This window comes from Guyanagaster necrorhizus, assembly GCF_019112545.1.
Source record: "Guyanagaster necrorhizus MCA 3950 unplaced genomic scaffold BT62scaffold_1, whole genome shotgun sequence".
In the NCBI taxonomy this organism is placed as follows: domain Eukaryota; kingdom Fungi; phylum Basidiomycota; class Agaricomycetes; order Agaricales; family Physalacriaceae; genus Guyanagaster; species Guyanagaster necrorhizus.
The window spans coordinates 517707-536027 of NW_025064880.1; the positions used below are offsets into that span (position 1 = coordinate 517707).

The window sequence follows — 18321 nt, forward strand, 5'->3', positions numbered from 1 at the left end:
CCCCCCCTGTTCAAGTTATGCAAGCCTTAGGTGGTACCTCAAAAGTACTACAGAAAGGCATAGCGTGACATTTGCAACGCAACGTCGGAGCGAGGTCCGATGCGAGCCTCGCTGATGTCAAAGGTCTCTCAATGTGGATCGTGGCTAGTTCCGTTGGCCGTGAAACGCCAGAATACGGACTGGACTTGTGGGAGCATCAATGTTATTGCTACATGAAGAATTCGGAATACTAGTAACCTAGTACGAGATTATCGTGACATCCCATAGTGGATTTGACCATGCAAATAGCAAGCAATGCGGCAACTTTGAACATCCCATCTATGGATACAAGAGTGAAAGCCTGCTCCACAGAATAGCTGCAGAGGAGCTACGTAGGTCAGGATCTGTTCTTGAAACGGTCTGGGCATTCTCCTTCCAGAAGCTCACAGCGTGATCCGCGCATATCCCCTTGTAGGGGCCTTGTCATGTCATCCTCGAAACTTGACAATCGGCAAACAGGTAAAAAGAAGTCACACACAGACAAGTTGTCTGGACAAAAAGCAAAAAAGACGAACACGGGCTGACAAAGTTGCCAAAGTCATCGCAGCGTACCCACGTCCGTGATTCCCATCCAAAATATCTGGCTTGCGAAGGTCGGAAGAAACCCTTTGGCATCTGACTTGAGACTTGAAGCTGGACAAGCCGTCGCGAACATATTCGGCATCGATTTCGTCCGTGAGCAACGCCGTTGGAAGCCCGCACCTTCATCAGTTTAAATAGGTATACAACAGTACTTACGTGTTGTTCTGATAAACTCGGCACCACCTTTTCGAGCAGACAGAGTCGAAGGGAGAAGATATTGGGAATTGGGTCGTCCACGCGCATACTTGTGCGGTTTCTATCCAGATACAATGAAACGAGAAACAATGCTTTCTATCAGCACAAGCCTACCCTTCTATGCGATGATACCCACTGATGCCATGCTTGCCAAGGACCCATGATAGTGACAAGATAAGGAAACTGGACTTCGAAGGCATGGAGACATAGGGCCACAAAGTCTAGCGATCTTTTCCATGCATCAGACCACATTGCACATCACACTCGCAGGGACGACAGCGACATGGAAGCAACAAACGTTTGAGGGTATGCAACGTGACGGAGTCAGTATGAAACCAGTTCTTTCGTACGTGTTCTTCAACCAGGTATTGAAGAAACGAGGAGAGGGCAACCGAAGGAGCCAAGACGTATCCTTAGCACGTTCGCGGCTTAGCATATGGCTTGTTCAACGTGGATAACCAAAAACCGTATCTGCCTCGGCACAGCTAGTTAATTGGCGAGGGAAAGCAGATACCAAGAATTTCTTTATCACTCAAGCTGAAGCTAACGCTGCGCCTCGTAAAGGAATAGATGAGGAGATCCAAGGATAGCTTGCTAGATTAAAGCAACGTTCAGCCCAAGAAGACCGTGGAGACACGAAAAGATATATCGGAACAGGCGGCCTTCACTATAGCCAAGTACAAAGTTATGGAGCGGTGGAAGGAAACCGGTCCGACCTCCGGCTTCAATCCTCAGATGCATATGGCTGTGCCCTATTCTTCTCTCGCCCGCCTAATTCCAGCTGGTCTGCGTATTATTGCCCTTTCCTTTCATTGACCGTTTTCTTTATTCGTTTATTTGAATAATTTATGTCCACCCATTCTCGTGCTGGTGGGCTACCCAGCAATCCCCAGCGCTCTCGTTCAACAAGGGATCGTTCCCGACTTGATGAAGAGGATAGCTACCATCGAGCGCCATTTCTACCGTGTCAAGTTCGCCCTCAGAAATCTACCCCATCCATACGCATGCAAGGCGGTCGTTCTCGCCCACCGCCTTTGCCACAGGCGCGATGGGCTTCTTCGTGCTCGAATCACCCCTACGACCATCTATCTGACGCCACTTCTTATCACCCGTCTGGCCAGTCGTCGGCTTCCTCGCCTGCTCCATCACTATTCAGCCGCATGAAGCCTACCGCAAGCTATTCGTCTTCTCTCACAAGCCTTGACGACGAGGAGCAACGGTCAGCCGGGAACCCCGGTCACTCTCTTCGTACTCGACGGCCTATGCGGTCAGATGCCAAAGTTGAACCGAGTGCGTTTTTTCTCAAAGATATGCTAGTTACAGTTTGAACTGATGCTGTCAAAGCCTATGTTCTATCGCAAGCCACTTCGGCAGATACTGGCGACGGTGCCACGATTTGGAGTCGGGTTGCCACAGCAGCAAGTACTCTGACCGTCAGTGTTAGCAAAGCCTGGACTACTAATGTTACAACAATGTCAGGCGAGGGTGAGTACCAGAGACTTATTCTGACATGTATCTAAATGGGAATGGTTTGTAGAAACGCCTCCAGGGCAGGAATCGCGACTCACGCGTGCAATGAAAGCCTACCACATTGAAAAAGCTCGCAATCCCTCTGATCTGCCTGCGTGGCTCTTTGATGAACATGAGCGTACTCCGCTTCCTCGATATGATAGATACGAGGTCGCTGAGAATCCAATTACCGAGCTACCGCGTCCCAAAGGTCTCCGCGACGCCTACGATACAGCAACTGTCACTGCTTCCACACCCTCAAACTCGGAACGAACACGTGGGCCTAATTATGTGGACGATGTCCAACCATCGAAAGCCACAGATCGTTTGAAGGCGCTTCGCGACGCCAAACGCAGTGCAGTCAAACCACGGACCATGATGTCGGCGAACGAGACCGGATTGGATTATCGTCAACCTGCAACGAGGTCACAGCGAGGTGACTGATTGGATGATGAACGACCTATTAGATTCTATCTTTGATGCAACCGCGTGTACAGAACCGGAGATGTGGTACAGAGAATGGACCTTATTCTTGGTAGCTTATCTGGAGCGTGGCACTCTTCGTTTTGTAAGACTTATCTTATTGAATACCAGTGACAATTTGTTGTACAGCTGTACAGGAAAGGGGACCTTTTGTATACGCGGAAAAGCGATAGTGGCATGTCGTTTCGAAAACAAGGTAGCAACTGGCGTCCGAGATGACCGTTTACGGATCGGCAGATTGGAACATGAGCAACATGCGTCCACCAATCATGGTGAGAGAATCAAAGCCGTTCATAGCAGCGTTTCAGGGGCTGTAGGAGATATTTAGTTCACGGATGGGAATCATGTTGCCATGGATCCCTCTCAATCCGGTCATCCTATAAATGCGGCCGCCGTCATTTTCCCATATCTTTGTTTCTTTCTCTCCCATTTCTCTTTGTCTTTTTCAACGTCGAGTTGACTTGGCATCCTTTCTTTCGTTCAGCCTTGAGGCATGTATCGCTCTCCCCACTTCTCTTCGCGCGTACTTATAATGATACAGATCACCTCTTCGATAGAGAATTTCGTTCTAATCCTCCAGGGAGGTTCTTCTGTTTACAGTCCTACGACATCCACACCCCTACGGTTTATTCTTTCGTTACTCAAGCATGATTTTCGTTCTTCCTTTCGTTGGTGCCGCCCTTCTTTCCGGCTTTGTCTCTGCTCTACCGAGACCTGACAGTGCACTCGGTGACGAAGTTGGAGTGTCTGCGCCAAACGGCATACCTCTTACTGATTCAGCTGAGCTCCAGAGGTGTTTCATCTTTTTTTTTTTTTTTTGAATACGTTAACTAATATTAAGCAGTCAATCCGCAGCTGAAGCTGCTGCTGCTGCAAGTTCCACGGCGAATGGTGGTTATTACGGGGCGGCAGCTACTACTATGGCTACGATGGCCTCTGAAGCCATGATGTCAGAGGCTTCTTCCGCAACCATGATGGATAGTGAAGCCTCGATGACTACTGAAGCTGCGATGACCACGGAAGCTGCGTTGACCACTGAAGCCATGATGACTAGCCTGGCCGCTACCAGCACCTCTTCACCTACGTACGGGTCTGGCAGCCAGAACTGGGGCTCATATGATAACTGTGTTCAACGTAAGGGTTTTTTGCATGTATATATGTGCACTGTACTCACACTTATCTTCGTAGAATGCATCGCATCATTTGGAGCACCTGCTGCTACATATACCGCGCCAACTGCTACAACGACCGCTGGTAGCTCGGGCACCGGAGCAACTCATACAGTAATTGTTGCACCTACGCAGGGTGTTTTGCGATATGTTCCCTTCGCTCTGAATGCTTCTGTTGGAGACACAGTTATGTTCCAATGGGGTGCGAACAACCACACCGTTACTAAAAGCTCTGAGCTTTCCCCTTGCAACAAGACATCTGACGCTCCCTTCGCCTCCGGAGTTCAGCTCAAAGGCTTCACCTGTCAGCGTATGCTATCATCAATGAGTGCCCGTACTTACTGCTTTATAGTCACCGAAGTCATCAATGACACGAACCCGATCTTCTACTACTGCGGTGTTCCTACACATTGTCAGAAAGGCATGTTCGCTATCATGTAAGTTGTTGATTCTATTCTTGATGTTTATTCATTTGAACCACGCTTTCAGTAACCCGCCTAATGCTGCCATGGCCTCGACCTCCGTCGCAGGAATGATGCAGGGTGTTGCAGCTAATGTACAAGTCTAACATGATATCTTTTAGTCTGTAGCTAACTTGGATTTTACAGAGCTCCACGGTCATGAGCTACGCTACTTACACTAACAATGCGACCGTCGGCAAACCTGCCAGCACTTGGGGTCAGAACATTGACATGTCTCAGCTCCCTTCTTGGGCTTATGAGTCTGTCATGGAGAATGTGCTCTACACTCGAAACCTTTTGGCTATAAACCCTGAAGTTATGAAGGAAGATGGTTCAGTTGACCTCAGCTCAACGTCTAGCACTCCTTTGATGATTCCCGAGGATGTGGCTGCGGTACTTCAAAACGCTGCCGGTAATTCATCGTCTTCTGTGTCGGCATCTTCCTCGCCAAGCACCGCTTCGAGCGCTGCTTCCTCTACGGCAGCCTCGAGCGCTGCATCTTCACATTCTGCGCAGAATGGTGCTGGTGCTACGACCTCGCCAAAGGCATTTGTTGCAATCCTGGTTGTCGCTGCTACAATCTTCCTTGTGTAACTGCCATGAATACGCTTTGATCCTTTCCTTTGGCCTCATGGACTTTATAGAATATGATCATATACCGTTGATTCCCCGTGCAAGTTTCGGACTATAACAGCTCTTCCGTTTCGTTGTTGTGATCTCTTTTGGTTTTTCTTCACTTGATTTTTGTGCTACAGTTTTAGTACAGAGTCCAGGAACACTTTGTTTTAGGTAGTCATTACAATGGACCAGGTTTGACACCTACAGAGACATGGAGAGGACTAGAAACTGAAGATATCATCGATTTCGTCTTTCTTCTTTGTCTTTGTCCTTGTCCTTTTCCTCTTGATAATGTCAACTACTTCCCCTGCCTGTGTGGGAATGCCCTGATCTCTGTGGAGGGAAAATTTATCTGAGTGATACATTGATAAGTGACTTTCCGAAGAAGAAAAAAGAAACGGCCACACGAGTAACTGATGGAAGTGAGTTGGGCGTCCTGAATGCATTTGTTTCCGGCGTAATCATGCCTAAGACTAAACAGTCCAAGGCACTGGGGTCCAACGGTGCGGAATTGATTATATCAAGACCCTGAGGCACTATCTCTGGCGATGGGAGGGGAGCTAGCTGTGAATAGGCACATGAAACACCAAGAACAGACGATCGTTCCTACGCTTACCTTTTCCAAAATATCATACAGTTGCCGAAGAGTAAAAGATGCTTGCTGAACGCCCGCCAGAAGCTCAACAGTGAGGATATCCATTCGTGATACGATAGCAACGAGGAGAACAATATACTGAATGAACGCCCCCGATTGCATTGCAAGACTTAGTGATCTATTTAAAAAATCAGCACCAGCGATCCAAATAACTGCGTATGGCCGTGCCTGTAAGCCTGGGTTAGTCGTGCATGTGTCTAATTTTCACTCAGCGATCCGTACAGTCTTCCAGAAAATAGAACGACCTTTGAAGCGAGATTGTAAACCAATTCTAATCGGTTTCGCATATATGCAACGAACTTGGGGTCCGGATAATACGTCCATGCGCCTTTAAGAGCTTTTTTTCTGGAACGTCGCGTCAAAAAGGGTATCAGAGACAGAGCCTGGCTGAGCTCACTTATTGGCCGTGTTGGCATCGAAGAATGACAGTTGGACATCGTCTATTAGCTTGCCAAGGTCTAGCTCGTAGAGGCGGCTGCAGTATCGACGAGTCTCTGCCACACGCTTCCAGAATAAAGCTGAGTTGTGCTGGTTCTTTCCTTTGTAGTATAAGCGTTCCAAAATATGATGTTCATCTTGAAAAGTAGCAAGAATCACTTTGAACTGATTCCTGCATTTTTTGAGTTCCTTGAGAGCTGAGTCGACTGGCAAATGCAATACTTGGTCGAGCGTGTCTCGAGGCCGCTGATTGGTGGGAGGCGGTCGGTACAGACGAGACATGTCACAATTTGTCACACGTCCGTGCTTTTGGACTGCTACATCGAACATCGGCATTCTCGACAACTGCTTAGCTCGACGAGCTCACACATTAGAGACAGACATGGCGCAGCCCGGTCAGGATGCCAAGTTCTTCCAGCGAGGAAAGATCGAAGTGCGTGGCCCTTCGCCTCACCTGGAACTCGTCATTGAGCAGCATATTTCAGGAATTTCGAGCTGAATTACACGCGGCAGAAGCAAAGGACAAGAAATTCCAGAAGCGAAGGACTGTGTTAAAGAAGATTGTCGCGAATATTACCATGGGCAATGACAGTTGGTGCACTTGCTTCCGTCGTCTGGCCAACTTGAAATAGACCATTTCTGCAGTGTCACCTTTGTTCACCGATGTCGTCCAGTGTCTTGGAACTCCTTTGCTTGAAATAAAGAAAAGTGAGCTATATCGCGATCCTGGTCCGTGCACGCTTTAATCGTCTCAGTGGTGTATCTGTTCCTCGTGAGCTACGGTCGGGCGAAACCAGATCAAATACACCTGGTCATTCCCAATTTTCTCCAGGTAAATAGCTGTTCTCTTAGAGGACTTTAGTTTATGCTGCTTCAGGACTGCGGCGACCGCAATCCCCTCATACGTGCTCTTGCCATCAGAACCATGTCCTACATCCCTATACCAGTCGTGACGGATGCACTCTCTGACAATCTACGGCACGCTTTAAAGGACCGTGATGCCTATGTACGGAAAACAGCTGCCATATGCGTAGCAAAGCTTTACGCAGCAGATCCTCGGAGGGCTGAGAAAGGAGGTTTTGTCGAGCTATTGAGAGATTTAATGTTGGACAACAATGCTACGGTCGTAGCTAATGCCGTTGCTGCTCTATCAGAAATAGGTGACCGCCAAGATGGCGTCATCTTCAAGCTGAATCTGGCCACTACGAATAAACTTTTAGCAGCTCTAGGGGAAAGTTCTGAGTACGTCTGTACCGTACGGGACGTTTTCACTCTCTGATCTTCACAGGTGGGGTCAAATTTACATACTAGATTCCCTTCTACGATATGTCCCGGAACGGTGTGCGGATGCCGAAATGCTGGGTGAACGCATCATTGTACAGCTGCAACACGGCAATTCCGCCGTTGTACTCACGACCATTAAAGCCTTGTTGTATCTCATGAACTACATGGAAAATCGACAGCTCATAGACCATATATGTAAGAAAATGGGGCCGCCTCTAGGTATGTCGATATTAACGGTGTTTGTTGCGTTTTCTCATATGCTTTATTCATCTAGTCACCCTTTTATCTTCTGGGCCGGAAGTGCAGTACGTTGCTTTGCGTAACATATTGCTCATCATCCAACGACGACCAGCTGTTCTGAAGAACGATGTCCGAGTGTTCTTCTGCAAGTACAATGATCCTATCTATGTCAAGCTTGCCAAACTGGAGATCATGTATCGCTTAGCCCGAGCAGAAAATGCCAACGAAGTTCTTAACGAGCTTCAAGAGTCAGTACCTCCGACACAATCATATACACTATGCTCAATACAGGTCTAGATACGCTTCGGAAGTTGACATCGACTTTGTGCGAAAGGCTGTACGATCCATTGGCCGATTAGCTATCAAAGTTGAGGCTGCCTCAGATAGCTGCATACAGACATTGCTAGGTCTCATCGAGACCAAAGTGACATACGTTGTGCAAGAAGCTACCATCGTTATCAAAGACATCTTCAGACGGTACCCTGGAAAGTATGAAGGTATCATACCGACTCTGTGCGAAAACCTTGATGTCTTAGACGAACCTGAGGCCAAGGCCGCAATGGTGTGGATTATTGGCCAGTTCGCTAATATAATAGACAATGCGGATGAGCTGCTAGATGATTTGTGTTATACATACACTGACGAAAGCGTCGAGGTGAGGTTGTCTCTTCTTTAGCTGCCGGTAGGTTGAAGAGACTTTTCTTGCAGGTTCAACTTGCGCTGTTGACCGCCGTTGTCAAGCTGTTTGCATATAAAAGTAACATGGATAAGGTCAAGGAGCTGGTTCATAAAGTGCTCAAATGGGTGACAGAGGACATCGATAACCCTGATCTGCGCGATCGAGGCTTCATGTATTGGCGAATGCTTGCTCTCAACCCTTTAGCTGCGGGAGAAATTGTTCTGGCTGAGAAACCCGCGATAACAACCGATTCCGATAGAATGGACAGGGGAGCCCTTGACCAGCTGCTTTTACATACGGGCACCTTGGGTAGCATTTATCACAAGAACCCAGAGGTATGTTCATTTGTAGTGGAAAAGATATCTGACTAATTCATAATCACAGACTTTCATCAGAAATGCTGCCGGCAAAGCTCTGAAGGACAGTCCGGCGTTAAACGCCCATTCACGGGCAGTTCTTGTTCCTTTGGCCCGTAGCCAGCTTCCACCGTCTCTCGTCACGGTACCGGGGCCTGGACCTGTTGAATCACATTCTCAAGGAGCGGAAAGACCTGAAACGGCTATGGTTGCAGGGCCACCTGCTCCTCCCAGCAAGTCTGGGCATGAGGACGATGATGTAGGTGGGAGTCATCCAGCCGATGATGGGAGTGAGGTAGGGATAGTGCCCGATGATGACGATGAGGAACCAAGGGGCGCAGCAAACAATGACCCATACTCCAATCTTGGCGGTGCTTTCGGCAGCTACCTGGCAGATGAGCCCAAGCCCATAAATGCTGCAGATCACAGAGGACGACACGGTGAAGAGGATGACTTGTTGTTTTGATTATATTAGAATTCCACACCATATCCAGCATTGTGAACATCATGACAGAATGTTTTCGATAACTCTAGTCACCTTTGTCAGACCTGATGATGGACGGAGGGAGTTGTAATGCTGTGGATAGGGTGAGAATATGTGTGGCATGGAAATTGGCTCTTTTACCTCTCCAAGCCCATACATCCGCCGGTGATAACTAATACGAACGGCCCGTTTAGTGTGTATATCGTCTTGTCCAGGTGCGTCGTTGGGATTATGAACAACAACCGGTGGTGCACCTCCTTGCACGACATGTATAGGGACATTGAAGGCGCAACTGAGCGCTAGAATTTCAGGTTCGCCGCCCCACGCCCCCGTATCGCGAATTGTGGTACAGTACTGTTCGAACTCGCGGGGACTTATCAGGCCTTCGTCGTAGGAGCCCGCTGCGTCTTCGCCGCTGGTCGAGGGTAAAAAAGGAAGAAAGTCGTCGGGATGGGAAAGCATATAGCTGGACGCTGCCAGACGGACGGTAACATAGTTTGCTTGGACGGGCTGAAGGATTCCGAGTAAACTGAGCTGGTCCGCAACGGCTGAGAAAAGGCAGTGTCCATCTGGGTTAATCTGGGGGGTATTCAGTCGAATCCATAATGAACTAAAGTCGCACTTGCCTCATGTATCTGGACCTTCAATTCAGTGCATACCTGTCTGATAGATTCTTCTTCCTGTCTCGCCTCCAATTCTAATTGTTGAGAGGTCTCTGGATCATCTGTCGCGTAGGAATTCGCCAGAGTAGCCGCCTTCCGCGCCTTCCAATGCATTGTCAGCTGGAGTGATAGGCGGGAAGCAAGGGCCTACCTGTCGCTCTTTGAACCTATCCTTGGATCGCTTTCCTTGAGGCCTCTCTTGCTTTTCAATCTCCTTTTTCAACGTCATATCTTGCAGCACAGCCGCAGATTCGACCTGGACAGTCCCGTCTCGAGAATCAAGCTGAGCCATGAGGTCGTTCATAAGATCGTCATCGTCTACCTCGGGCGGCGGCGGCTGAAAACCATTTCCCGATTTCTTGAGCTTGGATCTCCTCGGTCCAGCCATGCTTTCACGGTAAAGTAAAGGCTATTTGGGGAGGTGGATGACGGGTGGATGGCTGCAAGAGACAGCTTGACTTCCAAGTCCGCGATCTTATCTATTTTTAATGGGTCTTTATCTTATCTCTTCTGAACTTGCTTCTAACACCCATCTCAATATTTATTCTAGCACAAACCCGTATCCCACTGATTTTTGTAAATATTGTGTCGCATCTAATTGACAGCGTGCTCCTGACCTGTCCTGCTAGGGAACCATGACCCTGGATCCTCCGCTATTCGTGTCACTGACAAGAAGGATTTCGGACCCAAGGAATTAGGCACGGCATGGCCATGCTGTGGTGGGGCTACCGATGCCTCCATCGATACCAAGTGTGATTGTCTTCATTCTATTACGTCCCCCATTAACCCTTCGATCTAGGGTGCATCCTGTGAAGCCCGGCGGTCACGTTCACCCAGCATTATGGGAAACTTTCCAGGCTTCATTGAAGGCGCTGAATCGCCAAGAAGTCAGAGTCCTCTACCTTCATGCTCCAAACCGAAAAATACCCTTCGAGGATACTTTGTAGGTAGTAGATAAACTACATCGCGAAGGGCTTTTGTTTGTCTAATCCCGGAGTTTATTGGTTGATGCGCTGACCCTTCCGACTGGAAGCGAAATAGTCGGTCTTAGTAATTAAGCGGCCTGGGAGATTAGTTCTATGGGCTCTATGCATAGAAACAAGCTGATGAAGCGCATAGGCTGCGGAGGTAGTTGGAATTTGCATGGCGAAAGGATATGTTACTCTTGAACGAATTCTGAATGTACAGAATGTATAATTCTATCACGCGAGAGATGGAGGTCGAACTCCTCCCTTGTGCGCGAAAATTTGGACTTCATCTAGTCATTTACAAATCCGCCCGCGTGAGTTCGCCAGCATGAGCAGCTCTTTGACTGGGTTTCGTGCTTCTAGGGGAGGATTTTTTGCTATTGAATGAGACTGTCCTCGCGAGATGGCTAGCACTACTCGCACCCAAAACAACACCATCTTCGGACGCCAGTGGTGTTGACACTAGCGAAGGGCAATCTCCGTTAAACGAGGGTGATATTCAGCCTGTCATGGATTAACGTGTGGAAAACGAAAGTTTAAATAGCACCTACACCTGTAATGCCTTTCAGGTATTTCAGAGCTTCAAATTGGCCTTTTTGAAAACAGCGCGCTCGGTATGATTACCCTGTCATCCTGGCCCGAAAAGACCCTCCTTTATGAGAGCATCGGGTGACTCAAGGGACTGCTTCCAGATTCGGTGGTACAGGTGTTGGATGAGGCGCACCGTATTGTGTTCTCTCATGATAGCGCGCCACCCCTACTGCGTTAAACTGGAGGAAGAAAAGCAAAGATAAATTGTATCACTTTTGTTACTGTAGCCTGTGCCCTGTGGCCTGACAATTAAAATCGGTCCGGCTGCACAGCCACTGTGATCGATCTTCCAGCTGTAGCTACTCTACTTCATACCACCACCTTTCCCTCATGCCTTCAACATCTCCAGCAGACCTGGAGGTTGAATTATCCCATCTTCTTTCAGACGTCCGTGAATCAAACTCGAGGGAGTCCTGGGAACGAATTAGTATCGTTTCTCATGAGCTCGCCAACGCGTTACGGACCAAGGATGAACATCGTATGTTTCATTTGTATCCTGGGTGCTACAATAGTTCGAAATTCTGTCAACAGATGATATACATACAGCATTAGGCAGGACTCCCCTTTCTCAAACTCTCACAGGCCTCCTGGGGCTTGAGTTGCATAATGTCCATTCGTCCATTCCGGAGGATTTCTACGCCAAACCTGTTGTTGAAATTCTCCGTGTTGGGGCGAACTTATGCCTGGATCATGGTACGTGGTTCTTCTCGCAATCTCTGAGCTTTATTGACGCGTCCTTTTAGATAATAATCGTGGCGCTCTGTTAGGCGCCGGCTTTCTTCAGGCCATCGTGTCTCTGCTGGAGGGTTACGCAGAATTGATACCTCCTCCTCCGCAAACCGAACCGTTACCTCTCTCGATTGATCATTTGAAGATCGTCAGGACTGCGATTGGGGTACTTCTCAATGCAAGTCTTGGTTTCGGTGCGCGGTCTTTTTTGCTGTGTAAGATGTGTCGAATTTAACAGCAGCGAAGATGCTATCAAGGATAAACTAATCTCCATGCAAGTCGCAGGCACTGTGCTGAAACTTTCGGCGTCCATTTACCCACCTGGGTCATGGCAAGGGACTTCCTCTGCGGAACAGACGCCGGAACGTGCCCATGAATCATGGACTATACGCAGTGTTCTCTCAAACTGGGCCTGGAGAACCATAACAGAGTTACAAGATGGTAAGGATGAAAGTAAGTCGTGATAGGCATCTTCAGAGTCGAACTTAGATTGATTCCTTGCGTCTAGAAAGTCGCCAAGTCTTCTCTCCAGACATCCTTCCCTTCTTGACACCTCCTCTTGTTGCCTTTATGCATCCCTTTACAGCAAGACTGCAGACCCCTTTCTCGCCAGCTTCCCAGATATACAACACGCTTGTACACAGCGACTTCGACGTGCTCGAGGAATCATGCTCTCTAATAGAATCTTTGTCGCTCGACGTCGAAGATGTTCGCCTCTCGCTAGCTCGTGGGTTTTATTCGCCTTCCGAGCATAATGGCGTTCCTTGTTTGGGGACAATATTAGACTTCATTGAGCATGGTGGTTATCCCGCTTCATGGAGAACTTCAGTCGTTACAACAGACGGCGAAAGAAACCGCATGGAAAAAGCTTTTGACATCTGTAAGGCTGCACTTGTTAAAGCCGTGGTGGAAGTTGCAGGGGAGGATAGCAAGGACGAGCTGTTATGGACTGACTCCGATCCCGCCCAACCTGGAGGTGAGTTTGTTTCCAGGATGGTGGGCTGGATCAAGCGGTATGTTACTTTTATGAACATGGCCGGAAAGAATGCTTCCGATCCCCCTCGAGATGATCTCGTTATTTGTGCTAGTCTTTCCCTAGGCAACTTGGCACGACGAGGTGATTCCTAGTCTCCTTCAAGTGGCCGATAGCTGATGTAGATATAAATTAGAAAAACACGCCAAAGTGCTGTTATCGCCACCGTACACGTTAGCGCTCGTGCTAGCTTCTAGTCACCTTCTTTCTCCTACAATCGACATCAAGTTGAAGCACGGTATTATCGGGCTTCTCAAGCATATGGCACAATCGTCATTGTCTCCTGATGTCCATATCTCACTTTGTGAAGCTGGCATCGTACAGAGTGTTTCACGGAGTGGGGTATGGGATGAGAAGACCGACAAGATGGGGGAAATTGTTCAACTTAGTGCAATTGGCGTGGTCAAGCATATGTGTGGGGCTAATGGTATGGGTGACTTGGTATTGTCGAGGACTATGACTCAAACCGTCATCTTGCAGTGGAAAGCACGTTCGCCCTAGTACTCCCAAGTCCAGAGCCCACCGGAATGTCTACGGGTCTGTCGCAAATTGTGTCTCTTCTCAAGCGCTCGGAAACTGTGTCTGTCAAGAGTGAGGGTACAAGGGTTTTGGTAAACGTCATTAAGTCTTTGTGGTCCGTTGATGTGCCGGGAGCTCACAATTCCATTGATGACGATGCTACGCGGCAAAAGCAGCGTAAGCGGCAAACTGCCATTCAAAGTGTTCTTACGCTGGAATGCACCTCTGCTCTTGCAAGTCTTGTTGCACATAGCGCCAAATACCCACTTCTTGTCAATGAAGGTGTTGTTGCCCTGAGTTTGCTCAGCACGCAGAAGGCTGGAAGTGCGTAATCTCGTTCTTTCCTTGTGTATGTTTAGCATTTACTCTTTCATTAGGACCTCTTGTCTTGACAGCTCTTCTAGCACCCCTCGAGTTGCCATCACCGCCCCCTACAGAGCCTCCGTCCGCATCCACTTCTTCAAATAGCGATGTCAGCTCCCCTACGCTAACTACACCCTCTACACGCGGCCAACTACCCACACCCCGAAGTGCAGCAGAGATGCTCGTTGCAGTTCTGAGAAACCTGGATAACCCCGTCAACTTTCCAGTCGAGGTTCGCATTAACGTTTGTTCTTTGCTCTGGCAGGTAGGAAGGCATAAAAGTGGGGAGGACATCCCAAAGCTCCAGGAAGTGGTTAAACCTGTATTGGAGCAGGTCATCGAAGATTTGCCTACTCCTCAGGGGAAAGAGGCAACACTTGTCGCTGGCGCAAAGAAAGTTCTGGAGAGTTGGGCGTGACGGATCATAAGAAGAAGTTTTATATTTGTACCGAAATTCGGCTGATTTATTTTCTGGGATGTACTGTTAATGATATGCGCAGAGTTTTTTTTTCTTGTTTGCTGGCAGGGTACTCAGCAATCATTTATCCGCAGTGTGCCCCGTTTGTCCTCCCGATGCATGTTTGAATATCTGTCGAAATGAGTGAAGTTATCGTTGAAATCTCTCGGGACAGCCACAGTGAAACTGAATCGTTCTAAAAGCCTCAATGCCATTACAATGGAAGGTAGGCGGCGTGCCTGTGCTTAGTGACGTCTGGCATGTGTGGCACACACTGCAACTAACTGTGGACAGGCCGTGAGTTCTAATGCGAGAATGCTGATGAATTTCTTCTGAATGTCTTGACAGTTGTATTCTCATTCCAAGATCGTGATTGCTGCTTTGAATGGCCCGATGATGGGTAAAATATTACCGTGACGTTCTACTCTTATGCGCCTTAAGACGTCGTTCTAACGAATGTACATGTTTGCACTGATGATGTGCATAGGCATTGTTGCAGAGGGAGGTGCCAGCGTTACCTTCGCTGACCGGAGTATGTTCTATGGCTGACGCCTGGACTGTTACCAAGTCGAGGACTCCGTGCTTATCGCTTCCCTTACAGCGCAATACGAAAGATTTACAAGCGGGATACCGGCAGAACGGTTTGGACAGATTGTCAAGCGTGAGATCAGACGTAGATTGCGCAATTTGAAGGGTATAAATCGGTGTTTCAGACGCGGTGATGATATTATTCATGAACGCTTGGAGTAGATACTCAGTTGAAAGTTGCTTATAGTTGCTGTTCCTCGTCATTGACTTATTGGTACTAGTTGTAATCTGTATCCATATGGATCGCCTGTGCAACAGTAGCTTGGCGGTGAAATCCACGCATTCAAGTTAGGGTGATCTTGTGATCGATCGCCTCCTGGCACGACAAGTTGGAGTCCTTCTGATGAGGCGCTTCTCATTCCTTACATAAAGCTCCGCCTGCGCTGCTTTTCTTGCTCCGATCCTCTTTTGCTCTCCACCCATGGTCGACCTCGAAAAAGTTCAGAAGGACGTCCGTGACACTTCTTTGAGCTCTATCAATGTCAACGGTTACTATGAGGAGGATCTCCACGAGCCGCCTTCAGAGAGCACTCTTCACCGTGGTCTCAAGGCCCGGCAGATATCCATGATTGCTGTATGCTGACATTCTTGCAACACCTATTCGGACTTGGTGTAACTAAGTCCGTTTCCTAGCTCGGTGGCGCCGTTGGTACAGGACTGATCATGTTGGCGTCTTTTTCTACTTTCCAGCCAGTTGAACTCATCTTTCTGCAGTGGGTCGGGTACGGCGCTCCGAAGGGGAGGGCCTCTTGGTCTTCTTCTGGGGTATTCGTTCGTCGGAATTGTATGTTATATGGTCATGATCGCTCTTGGAGAGATGGCAGCGTATCTACCGCATAAAAAAGGCTTTTCCGGTTATGCAACTCGATTTGTTGATCCCGCGCTGGGGTTTGCATTGGGTTATAATTATCTCATGAAATATGTGGGTACCACGGCCATTTTTCAGCCTATCCTCCCGGACTCAGTGTGTCTTTAGCTTATAGTAACACCGAACAATATCAACGCCGCGGGAGTGGTTGTACAGTATTGGACTAGGGCAGTTCACACTGCCATATGGATGAGTAAGTCTAGCCGAATTGAAGATTAAACTTTGCTGACTGGAGCAGGTATTTTTATTATCTTCAGTGAGCAAAGTTCCACTTCAGATGGCAGGAACAACAGAATTAAACTTCTCATCTAGTTTTTGTTGTGAATATGCTTGGAGTTCGTGTATTTGGAGAGCTCGAATTTTGGCTCTCCAGTATCAAAGGTGAAAGTCTCCCCAGCATCATCCATTCTCTAGTTTGACACTGGCTTCAAGTTATATCTTTAATTGGGCTGTTGCTAATGGGCATCATCATTGATTTGGGTATGTTCCGGACTTCTATCTTTCCTGCATGAGGCTTACTATACCTGAGTTTAGGTGGAAATCCTCACCATGACCGTATTGGTTTCCGTTATTGGCAGCATCCAGATGGACCTATGGGACACTACCTTTTGTCCCAAGTTCACAACGAGCACTTGTCTATTTTCCTGGGATTTTGGGCTACTCTGACCAATGCCCTCTTCGCCTTCATCGGCACAGAACTTATTGGTGTACACCTTTCATCTCCTTGATCCTGTATCATACTGACAGTAGCGTTTTAGGTTACAGTCGGAGAGGTCTGTGCTAAACTTTGACCGTTTTACGTGTTATACTGAGAGAGATGTGTGCAGGCCGAGAACCCTCGTCGCAATATCCCCATCGCTATCAGACGCACATTCTGGCGTATTCTCGTATTCTATGTAGGAGGGGTCTTCGTTATTGGTCTCATCGTTCCCAGTACGGCAAACGATTTGTTCGTCGCTACCAGCGCCAAAACGGGAGGTCTGTATTTCATTTCTTTGTATATTTCCAGAGCCTCACAGGTGATCTCCTCTACTAGCTGCTGCTTCACCGTTTGTAGTTGGTGAGTCTATTTTTGTAGCAGTTTGGAAAGACATTCATCTTTGGCGCAGCGACTACTTTGGTTGGCATTCGAGTTCTAAACCATGTCATCAATGCTGCTATCCTAATCTTTGTCATGAGCGCGGCTAATTCCGATCTGTATATCGGTTCGCGTACTCTTTATGCTCTTGCTGCTGAGGGGAAGGCCCCAAAAATTTTCACTCGCGTGAATCGCCTGGGTGTTCCATATGTTGCATCAGCGTTTTGCACCCTGTTTTGTGGTCTGGTGTATCTCAATATTAGTTCATCCAGCGCCAAAGGTGAGGCAAGGTTGCGAAAGCCTGTTTAAGTGCTTATTATTCTCTAGTTTTCACCTGGTTCGTCAACCTTGTTTCTACATTCGGCGCAATAACATGGATATGCATTTGTATCGCTCATCTGTAAGACTGACACGACTTATTCTCATTTGTGGCGGGCTGACGAGTTTCTCAGGGCATTCATGAAAGCTCTCAAAGCTCAAGGCATGTCTCGAGACAGATTGCCGTACAAAGCGCCCTTTCAGCCCTATGGGAGCTGGTTCGCGCTCGTCGCAACATGCATCATCACCCTCTTCAAGGGCTATGATACATTCATACCTTTTACGACCGACACCTTCATCACGTCCTATATCGGCATACCGGTGTTTATCGTCTTCTACGTGGGGTATAAGCTCTACTATAAGACTAAACAGATTCCGCCTGAACACGTAGATTTGGTAACAGGACTGGAGTCCATAAACGAAGAGGAGGAACAGTTTGTGGCTGCACAAGCAGCACTAGGACCTCGGACTCGGCTGCAGAGAATTTGGGATTCACTTTAGGTTATCGCATGTGTTGAGTCTGTACCTCTGACTTATTGATTTCGTACTCTTATGTGACAAATGTATAACTTGGTGAATTTTCTTACTATGTGGAGCCTTTCTGAGACCTGGTACTGGAGTGAGCTGCCGAGACGCTATGCGCTTATACATATTATAGACACAGAGCTATAGGACAGTATCCGATGCTACGTAGTCCTGGCAGCAAGGTATCTGGGTTATGTAGTTTGCGTAGTGCTACGTAGCAAAGGCTTTTTCCTGATGTGTCTATACTTAACATGACTAATGTGAAACGCGACTGGAATGTGCGGAAGGAAGAGAAGGGTCGAACTGTATGGCCGTTCGGGTACTGTTTGCGGATAGAGCCAACGAAGGCCCATGTGCAGTGGAACCGCATGGCCAGCCAGCTGCGGCACAACTTTCTGATTCCGATCGCATCGACAGCCGATCCTGCCGA

At 48.1% G+C, this 18321-nt stretch overlaps 8 protein-coding genes across 8 annotated transcripts; 6 read left to right on the forward strand and 2 right to left on the reverse strand.

The window, feature by feature from the left end:
- Positions 1-1519: 1519 nt before the first annotated feature.
- On the forward strand, positions 1520-3068 carry BT62DRAFT_8720 (uncharacterized protein). The gene is made up of 3 exons (XM_043182524.1): positions 1520-2106; positions 2161-2301; positions 2354-3068. The coding sequence occupies exons 1-3, from the start codon at positions 1665-1667 to the stop codon at positions 2767-2769; spliced, it is 999 nt and encodes a 332-aa protein (XP_043046054.1). The 5' UTR covers positions 1520-1664; the 3' UTR covers positions 2770-3068.
- Positions 3069-3455: 387 nt separating this feature from the next.
- On the forward strand, positions 3456-5032 carry BT62DRAFT_998586 (uncharacterized protein; the record flags this gene model as incomplete). Its single annotated transcript, XM_043190737.1, has 6 exons — positions 3456-3601; positions 3653-3942; positions 3997-4281; positions 4330-4414; positions 4467-4533; positions 4586-5032. 6 exons carry the CDS (start codon positions 3456-3458, stop codon positions 5030-5032), a joined length of 1320 nt encoding a protein of 439 aa, XP_043046055.1.
- Positions 5033-5190: 158 nt separating this feature from the next.
- BT62DRAFT_1070308 (uncharacterized protein) lies at positions 5191-6431 on the reverse strand (the record flags this gene model as incomplete). Its single annotated transcript, XM_043178639.1, has 6 exons — positions 5191-5408; positions 5464-5620; positions 5673-5829; positions 5880-5908; positions 5957-6056; positions 6109-6431. 6 exons carry the CDS (start codon positions 6429-6431, stop codon positions 5278-5280), a joined length of 897 nt encoding a protein of 298 aa, XP_043046056.1. The 3' UTR covers positions 5191-5277.
- A 100-nt stretch (positions 6432-6531) lies between these two features.
- On the forward strand, positions 6532-9174 carry BT62DRAFT_878826 (Adaptor protein complex beta subunit; the record flags this gene model as incomplete). Its single annotated transcript, XM_043182562.1, has 10 exons — positions 6532-6582; positions 6635-6740; positions 6795-6857; positions 6905-6981; positions 7027-7391; positions 7438-7652; positions 7708-7921; positions 7971-8328; positions 8382-8687; positions 8737-9174. The coding sequence occupies 10 exons, from the start codon at positions 6532-6534 to the stop codon at positions 9172-9174; spliced, it is 2193 nt and encodes a 730-aa protein (XP_043046057.1).
- A 39-nt stretch (positions 9175-9213) lies between these two features.
- Positions 9214-10242, reverse strand: BT62DRAFT_998589 (cysteine proteinase; the record flags this gene model as incomplete). The annotated part of the gene is made up of 4 exons (XM_043190738.1): positions 9214-9285; positions 9334-9771; positions 9852-9956; positions 10006-10242. 4 exons carry the CDS (start codon positions 10240-10242, stop codon positions 9214-9216), a joined length of 852 nt encoding a protein of 283 aa, XP_043046058.1.
- A 303-nt stretch (positions 10243-10545) lies between these two features.
- Positions 10546-11071, forward strand: BT62DRAFT_925114 (uncharacterized protein). Its single transcript, XM_043184722.1, has one exon. It carries the CDS (start codon positions 10586-10588, stop codon positions 10799-10801), a length of 216 nt encoding a protein of 71 aa, XP_043046059.1. The 5' UTR covers positions 10546-10585; the 3' UTR covers positions 10802-11071.
- Positions 11072-11701: 630 nt separating this feature from the next.
- Positions 11702-14659, forward strand: BT62DRAFT_983578 (uncharacterized protein). Its single transcript, XM_043189796.1, has 8 exons — positions 11702-11891; positions 11945-12106; positions 12157-12336; positions 12389-12595; positions 12651-13259; positions 13312-13602; positions 13656-14018; positions 14072-14659. The coding sequence occupies exons 1-8, from the start codon at positions 11744-11746 to the stop codon at positions 14473-14475; spliced, it is 2364 nt and encodes a 787-aa protein (XP_043046060.1). The 5' UTR covers positions 11702-11743; the 3' UTR covers positions 14476-14659.
- Positions 14660-15424: 765 nt separating this feature from the next.
- BT62DRAFT_939543 (dicarbixylic amino acid permease) lies at positions 15425-18073 on the forward strand. Its single transcript, XM_043187719.1, has 14 exons — positions 15425-15676; positions 15736-15767; positions 15817-16024; positions 16079-16163; positions 16209-16226; positions 16283-16351; positions 16403-16450; positions 16505-16677; positions 16729-16743; positions 16798-16948; positions 17007-17030; positions 17080-17328; positions 17376-17448; positions 17501-18073. The coding sequence occupies exons 1-14, from the start codon at positions 15524-15526 to the stop codon at positions 17865-17867; spliced, it is 1665 nt and encodes a 554-aa protein (XP_043046061.1). The 5' UTR covers positions 15425-15523; the 3' UTR covers positions 17868-18073.
- Positions 18074-18321: the final 248 nt, after the last annotated feature.